We start from the raw sequence: 8,570 nt of genomic DNA, 5'->3' as shown, positions 1-8,570 counted from the left end.
CGGTTGAGAATTTCTGGTTCAATGTATGGGTTGTTTTATGCACTCCAGGAAGGGTAGAAGTTGATTGGGCAACCAACTTCAGGGTTAGTATGTGTATTCTTGCATGGGTTCTGAGCAATAGAGGAGGGAGTTTCGGATGGTCGTCAACGTGTTCTGAGTCATTGATGAATCCTCCGTGTTTCAATTGAGAATTGGAATATTCCGAAATTACGAGTTGTGTGAGAGGAAGATCAGTTATGAGATTTTGAAAGGATGCATTGTTGTATCTGAGTATGATGCCTTAAGTAGGAGATTAGTGGTTGAGGCAAGACATCGTGAGGTTCTGTGATGGTGTACCAAGGTATCCGAGTAGAATGCCCTGAATTTCGGATTATTTTTAGACTTGAGTTATGAGATGGCAAGTGAAGTATCAAGTGACTATGGTTCCAGCGGCCTTCAGCTAATTGTCATCAAATGGGAGTATCTGAAAATGTGAATTGAAGCAAGAAAAAGTGTTGGTCACGACGGTTGTCGTCAGGAGTGGTGATGCTTAACCTGGGTGGGTGTGTGTACCTATCTATGTTGAGCCATGGAGTATTCACTAGTGAACTCAGTAGGGTGATGACTCGAGGAGGAGATTATGGGAGATAAGAGAGTGAGTGGATCCGTGTGGGAGTAATCACTTCGGATTATCAGGGGAAAACCATGGAGTGAGCGCATGGTGAGTCAGTGAGAGAGTGTTGTGATGCTACGGGGAGCCGTAGTGTTCACCAGTCTGCAAAAGAGTGTTGTGATACTACGGGGAGCCGTAGTGTTCACCAGTCTACAAAAGAGTGTTGTGATACTACGGGGAGCCGTAGTGTTCACCAGTCTGCAAGAAAGTGTTGTGATACTGCGGGGAGACGTATTATTTGCTAGTCAGAGCATGACGCAAAAGAGTTTTTAGGCTTGGGTAGCCTTATTCTTTGAGTTTCGGGAACCTGGTGGTCGGACCAGGGGCGAGACTAGGGTCTCCATATTTGCCAAGGATTGTTATATCCTGTGGTTATCGCAATCAAGAGGAATTGGAGGAGTGATGTACGTGTGGGTTGCGGGTCATGGGTCATGAGTTGAGTGCTTCATTGGGACGAGTGGTTCCAATTCTGTGTCGGACCAGACTCTCGAGTTTGAGTTTGGCTTTGGTGGTGTATTGAGTTGGCGAATGAGATTCCAGATTCAGAGATGGGTTTCATTTTGAGGGGTATTGTGTGTCATATAATGTCTTAGACCTGAGTGGGTCAGTTCGTTGGCATAGGAAGGACCGAGAAATGCTTGGAACTAATGAGTAGTAGAGGACAAAGGTCGAGGGTGAGACGATTTCCGCTGGGATTGTAGTATTCGCTTGGGGTAAAGCGGACTTCGTGACTTGTGTGTCACAATGGGCCGAGATAATTGTTGTGAGAAGGAAGTCAGTGAGACATTTTGGGGGCATGCAAAGGGTAACCTTTGGAGGTTCATCTATGGGGTCAGGGGTTGACCTGGTGCTCCGTGTTGAGAGGGATATCTGAGAGGGAGCTGGGGCTTATGATTTTTAGATGTCAGAGGATACTTCTGAGCAAGCATGATCATTTTTCTTGTGTCTGAGGACAGAGTGTTGAGAGTTCTTTGTTCAGATGGGTTTCGATTGCGGTACCGTGGATGGGTCTCTGGTGTAATTTGACCATTTCGTTCCTTGGAGTATGATATGGATCGTTTTGTATGTCTGGTATGAGTGATCGGTAGCCAAATTTTGGGCTTTGACTTTTTCTATCAAATCGCAACGAGAGAATCAGAGGGGCAGTAAGTTATCGGGGTCTATTATTCGAAGAGCGAATAACATGGTGATATCTTGAGAGGGCGGTCTGGCAGTCAGACAGGCCACTAGAGTTTCCAGATTCTGGAGAGTCAAAAGGGGTATCATAGTGGCAGAAGGGTCTGTCTTATTCCAGTTTTGGGAGTTCCTGTTTGGATTCAGGTGTACATGGAGAAATATATCTGTGTGGTATGAGATCCTTTTAGTGGTGCTTTTCGGGTTATTGGGTTCGATCTATGTGTTATTGAGGAGCGATTTCGAGGACGAAATCTAATTCAAGTGGGGGAGAATTGTAACATCCAGACTTTCAAGTGCATTAAGGTGTTTAAGTTTTAGATTCGTGGAGTGACTCGGCAAGTTGTGAGTCCAACTCGTTGAGTAGAGTCAAGTTGTCCGCGTGACATTAATGAATGGACTCGACGAGTCAGAGAGTCATCTCGCCGAGTAGGTGCTGGGCAGAGAAACCCTAATTTATCGGGTTTGGGTCCTATTTAAAGGACCTTAAGCCGCCTCATCAGCCTCCTTACCTCTAGAGAGAAACCCTAATCGCTTAGAGGTAGCTAAAAGAGAGAAGAGACATAATTCTGGGCATGTTATGACCTTTTGGAGGAAGAAGCGGAGAGCATCAAAGCTTGGATCAAGAAGAGGCATTTGGATCCAGAGATTCTTCAGAGTTTTTATTCATTTGGAGGTAAAAATATGCTAGCTTGACCATTTCCTTATGAGATCTTGTTTAGGGAATCTTTAGGGTTTTCTTCCATCTATATTGAGTTATAGAGTGATTGGTGCATGGCTTGAGGTTGGAACCTCAGATTTGGACTATAAGTAGCCTTGTGAGTCCAAAGACTTGAGCTTTATTGATCTGGAGGCAAGCCCTTGTGCATGTAGACCTTGTTGGTGCATGTGTTGGCATTATGAACCTTATATGCCATGTATGAACGTAGAGCTTGCAGCTTTATGTGCTATTCGAGCCTTGGGAGGATAGATCTGGAGTGTGGGGTTGTAGATCTGCTTAGAATCGTCTAAATAAGAAATCATATCGAAGGGACTCGCCGAGTCCATTGCCTGACTCGACGAGTCGGTGAGGGTTTGTCCCGATGAGCTTGATCGTGCGATAACTCGGCGAGTTGGGGGTCAACTCGACGAGTTGAGTTGGACCTTCATGGTACTTCTGAGGAAATGAGTGGACTCGACGAGTCACATAGGTGCACTCGGCGAGTCGGGTCAAACATGGACGGTTAACTCGAGTTTGACTTCTATTGAATTTAGGGCTGGGTCAAACATAAGTAATGGAGATCATGGAGGGGTAAAATGGTCTTTTACCCACTTCAAGAGTTAGAAAGAGGAAGAATAACCTTTTGTTTACTTAGAGTCGAGAATCGAGTATTTATTGAGATAATTACCCTAAGTGTTAGGCGGTGGCTAGTTCGAGATTCGAGTTCAAGGATAATTGCTTGCTTGCTTGCAAGGTGAGTCTTCTCACTATACTTAACTCGAGTGATATTTATGTGTGACCAGAGGGTCTTATGTGCTTTCTTGAGTTGTACATTTTGTCTGTGTGATATATGCTATGTTATGTGTCACCGAGACCGGACCGGAGGGTCCAACGAGCTGTGAGACCGGACCAGAGGGTCTAACGAGCCGTGGGACTGGAGGGTCCCACTGAGACACATAGACCGGAGGGTCTTACAGAGTTATAGCCTCGAGTGGCTAATGTGCTATATGTGGTATTTTAGGGAACTCACTAAGCTTCGTGCTTACCGTGTTATGTGTTATGTGTTTCAAGTTTTCTTAGGATCGCGGGAAGGCACCGAGTTGATTGTACACACCAGTGAAACAGTTATGGTTTGAAGATTCTAGATTTTAATCAAACAATTAGGGAGTTGCGATTTGTAAATTAAATAAATGAGATTTTTGTGAAATATGTTATGAGAAATATGCGATTTTAAATGAAAATTTTATTTGAAAATTTACGATGTTATAGATTCCATGAAGGGAGACTCACCTTAACTATGAATGACGAATCGTACTCCACAAATGACTCTGGGCTTCTCTCCCCTAAAACACAACAACTTCCTAACTAGTTATTGAATCCAAATATAACTCCAAAGGCCCAATTCTAACATATAAGGCAAAGGTTCCTAATCTTTGTCCCAATTGGGCCTCTTCCTCCCAAAGCCCAACTTCCATAATAAAATGTCCAAGCCCAACTGATTAAGCTTTAAGGCCCAATATAATAATCCCAATTCTAGGCCCAAGGATTTCAATCCATATGTGGGCTTAAGACCCACTAAATCTAAGCCCAACGCTCACAGCCCATAAAACAGCCCTTGGGCCACTATTTTATGATGAAGAGTAGATGATGATTTGACAAAGCTATGTATGATTAGGGGTGTTCAAAACCGGATATCCGAAAAATTCGGATATCCAAAAATTCGGATAGTTGATTTTTGATATCCGAATCCGTATCCGAAATTTCGGATACGGATTCGGATATTAAATCGGATATCCGAATTTCATTAGTTTTAAATAAAGAAAATAAACCCTCCAAGAACAAGAACGTTTCCATGCATTTGTTAGGTATAATAAGACTTCATTTGGTCTGGTTAAATGCAAGTTACCTCATGATACCTGCAGATCTTGAGAAATCAAACTCAAATTACTAAAATCAACATAAAAAAGGTAACATTTATACCATCCTCACTTTGCGTACCAAGTAAAAATGTTAATAATTTATCTTTTTGAATTTCAAATGAAAAACCCAATGCATTAAAACTATTTTTAATATTTTTTTATATTATATATTTCGGATTTCGGATATCCGAAATATCTGAAATTTTCACATTTTAATATCCGTATCCGAATCCGAAAAACCGGATATCCGAATTTTGGGTATCCGATTTTTCGGGTATTTTCGGATTTTTCGGATCGGATGTTCGGATGCGGATATTTTTGACCACCCATAGTATGATTGTGTTTTTATCCAAAGTAATTATCTCATTTTCTACAAATAACTCTTAAAATATGTTATATTTAATTACTTTTTTTTTTTTATTTTTTTTTTATTCTTTATGTATGAGTTTCACACATATACTCAACCGTCGACAACATACCAAGAAAGCCGGGGTTGTGGTAAAATGGTGAAATGACGTGCTTCCTTCTAAACCAGAAAGCCGTTGTCGGTAGTCATCGTCGTTATCAAGGAACCAAAACACACAAACACACAGTTTTCTTCTTTTCCCTCTTCACTCCGTAAAGCCCTCGCAAACAACTTCAATGGAGGTTCTTATGCACACTCGATCGCCATACCATCTTACGCTCATCTTCCCCAAAAGTAGCATTAAGATCTTCACCAAGTTCCCTTTCCTTCTTCAAACCTCAACCACCTCCCGTCGACTTCATCACACTTCCTTCTTCGTCGCCGCAACCAGTACCCCTCTTCCACTTCCTCCAACTTCTCCAGTTTCCCTTGAACAGCCTGGAGGGAAGATGGTGGTGGAACTGGTGGGGACATTCAATGAGCTAACCGAGAGGATGAAGAACAGTAATCGCCAATTGCTCTCCACCAGCTCTTCTGGATTGCTCTTCAAAACCCTAAAACTTTGTCTCCCGATTTTACAGACTCTACCTCTTGCTCCCGATGGTCGTTCCCCTCTCTCCCGTGCACTATCTGCAGCTATCCTTCTCGCCGATCTTCAGGTAACCACATATATTAGACGATTTAAACATGGGGTTTTCTTTCATGAAGGGATTTTCATAATCTTGAGTGAATAAAGATTGAATCTCGTATGCCACTCCCAATTTGATTATTAGATAATTATATTCTCATTTGCAATTGCCAAATTTCGCATTGCCACCACCCATTTATATCTTCTTTTCCCGATAAAATTGTATATTAAAGGAAACACCCTAGATAGTAACCAAGTTTTAGACTTGTTCCAAAAGGGTTTTACAATATAACTTTCAGTTATAAGAATCGACACCACATACTAAAAAGTTTAACACTTTTCCAAATAGGTTATATAACCATTTAACTTTCAAACTTGCTCCATTGGTATGAAAGCAGATGAACAATTTTGCAAGGTTATTGAGTCAATTTCATAAAACAGTAACCAAGTTCCATAACAATAGAACAAAATTGAAAGTAGGTGAAAATTCTTGAAAAGGGTGAACATGTGTGAAACTTGATTGCTATTTAGTGATATCATCCTTAAAACAAACTACTTCTAACAATTAAATTTCATTCCCCTCTAGATGGATGCGGAAGTTATTTCTGTTGGTATTCTACGTGAAGTTCTTGAAGCAAATGCCCTAACAATGTACCAAATAAAGGATAGAATCGGTATTAGCACTGCTCATTTATTACACGAAACCTTTCGAGTCAAACACATCGCGTCCAAAATCGACATATACGATGAAGAAACCGCTTCCGCCCTTCGAAAATTTTGTCTAACATATTACGATGTACGCGCCTTAATTCTCGATCTTGCCCTTAAGCTTGATAAAATGAGAAACCTAAATCACCTCCCACGATACCAACAACAAATGGTATCTCTTGAGGTTATGAAGATCCATGCTCCATTAGCACACGCTATAGGGACAAATTCTTTATCACTCGAACTTGAAGATCTTTGTTTTCGTTATTTGTTTCCATACTCCTATCTTCACGTAAACACATGGTTAAGAAGCCACGAAACCGGAAGTAAACCGATAGTAGACATTCTCAAGGAACAACTGCTCCAACTGCTAAAATCGGATTCGGTTTTAGGGGAAATGGTGGATGGGATATCGGTTGAGGGTAGGTATAAAAGTCATTATAGCACTATGAAGAAGTTATTGAGAGATGGGAGAAAGCCTGAGGAGGTGAATGATATTTTAGGGTTACGTGTTATACTGAAGCCTTCGTTGAAGTTGATTAAGGAAAATGAATGTGAGAAAGCGTGTTATAGGGCTCAAGAGGTGATTAGGGGTTTGTGGAATGAGGTGCCAAGTAGATCAAAAGATTATATTTCACAACCTAAAGCTAATGGTTATAAGAGTTTGCATATGGCGGTTGATGTTAATGGTGGTGGTGGGGTTAGACCGCTAATGGAGATACAGATAAGGACCGAAGAGATGAATACGTTTGCATTGGATGGAATGGCTTCACATGCTTTTTATAAAGGTGGTCTTACTAATCCAGAAGAAGTAAGGTTTTATTTCCTTTTTTTTTTTCATTAAGTGCAAAAAAGGAGTTAAATGCAAGAAATAACAATGTACTTTCATTTATTTGTGCATCTATTTTTTTCTATCACAACATTGTACTTTCAGTTTCTTTTTTAAAAAGTTCTTTAATAGGTGATCGTTTTGATGAGAAAAAAATTGAAAGTAAAACATGATAATATAAAGAAATGAAACTAAGAAAATGAAAATAAATTGCTATTTCTTGCATTTAGACCTTAAACAAAAAAGAAACAACACCTAAGTTTCTTACACACATGACGCATTCATTTAGTTTATGTGGTTTTGATTATTAACAATATACTTGTAATCCACAGGCGAAACACCTGAAGACAATTATGATTGCTGCTGCAGAATACGCTGCATTGCGCTTAAAAGATTTTATTTCCACAAACCCTAAAAATCATGTGATTGATGACGGGAATCGGAATCGTGTATTCCGATTCCTGGACAAGAATGGAGATGGTAAAATTAGCATTGAGGAGCTCACGGAAGTGATGATAGAGCTTGGTGCACAAGGGGATGATGCACGTGAGATGATGCAACTCCTTGATGCAAATAGTGATGGTTCTTTGAGTTCCGATGAATTTGATATGTTCCAAAAACAGGTAAACATTATATTGTATGTGGGCCCCACTTTGTACTGTATTTGGTATGTGTTGGACTGACGACGTTACTTGACATCATATGACTGACTGATGTCAATGAGACAAAAATTGTACTCCTGACTCACAAGAAACAAGGTGGGAGAGGGTTCACTCTCGATTTCTTGTTTGTACAAAAGATGTGAATGCCCTCCTTATCATCTTCATCATCGTAATCAAAAATAGCCATAAATGATGTGGTGTTTTGTATTGGACAGGTTGAACTAATGCGTGGTTTAGAAGATAGAGATGATGAATACAAGACGATGTTAAATGAGAAGCTTCAAGTTACAGATGGCAGTGGTTTGATCCAGGTGTACAGAAAAGAACTTGAAGATAGGCTTGCCATAACTTGAAGATATACAAATTATAATTTATTTAAGAACCCATGTTTTAATTTAATGTGGTTTTTGAATCTGACCCTTGGCTGTAAATAAACATTGTAAAGTGGTGTATATTTGGAAAACAAGATTGCCAGATAAGTTAGTGTATATATGTTGGTTTTAGAAAGGTTTGAGAGGCCAAAAGAATTGAACATATGTGTGGCTATGTATAATGTATGTATGTATGTATGTATGTATGTATGTTTGGAAGTAGTGTATATGAAAGGTAGTTTCTAGTAAACATATATGAATATATGTATGTTTAGAAGTAAGTGTTAGAATTTTATAGGATAAAGGAAGTAGTCACCATCTGTAATTCAGTGCGTTAAAAATGAAGAGGTTTGTGTGATGATCAAAATGCAAAATGAATATGGTTTCATGGTGGACTCGATGAGATTGGAAAGTTTCATGGCGGACTCGATGAGATTGGAAAGAAGGCATTCAAGGAAGCGTACTAGGAAAGCACATCCATATACAAGATCCAATCAAATTATCCAGATCTAAGCCCAACAC

General features: G+C 40.0%; 1 protein-coding gene across 1 annotated transcript; it reads left to right on the top strand.

The window, feature by feature from the left end:
- The first annotated feature begins 4,931 nt into the window (after positions 1–4,931).
- CRSH (Ca2+-activated RelA/spot-like protein) lies at positions 4,932–8,298 on the top strand. Its single transcript, XM_079004438.1, has 4 exons — positions 4,932–5,509; positions 6,065–6,997; positions 7,348–7,638; positions 7,893–8,298. The coding sequence occupies exons 1-4, from the start codon at positions 5,087–5,089 to the stop codon at positions 8,028–8,030; spliced, it is 1,785 nt and encodes a 594-aa protein (XP_078860564.1). The 5' UTR covers positions 4,932–5,086; the 3' UTR covers positions 8,031–8,298.
- The last annotated feature ends 272 nt before the right edge of the window (positions 8,299–8,570 follow it).

This window comes from Lactuca serriola, chromosome 6 (assembly GCF_051521515.1).
Source record: "Lactuca serriola cultivar US96UC23 chromosome 6, Lser_US96UC23_V15, whole genome shotgun sequence".
Classification (NCBI taxonomy): domain Eukaryota; kingdom Viridiplantae; phylum Streptophyta; class Magnoliopsida; order Asterales; family Asteraceae; genus Lactuca; species Lactuca serriola.
Note: the sequence above shows the minus strand (reverse complement) of the source record. Positions and strands in the feature narration are given on the sequence as shown.

Excerpts from the sequence above, each read along its gene's own strand:
- CRSH (XM_079004438.1), top strand. The coding sequence starts at position 5,087 with ATGGAGGTTCTTATGCACACTCGATCGCCATACCATCTTACGCTCATC. Across the intron at positions 5,510-6,064 it reads TCCTTCTCGCCGATCTTCAG|ATGGATGCGGAAGTTATTTC; the intron begins GTAACCACATAT and ends ATTCCCCTCTAG. Across the intron at positions 6,998-7,347 it reads GTCTTACTAATCCAGAAGAA|GCGAAACACCTGAAGACAAT; the intron begins GTAAGGTTTTAT and ends TGTAATCCACAG.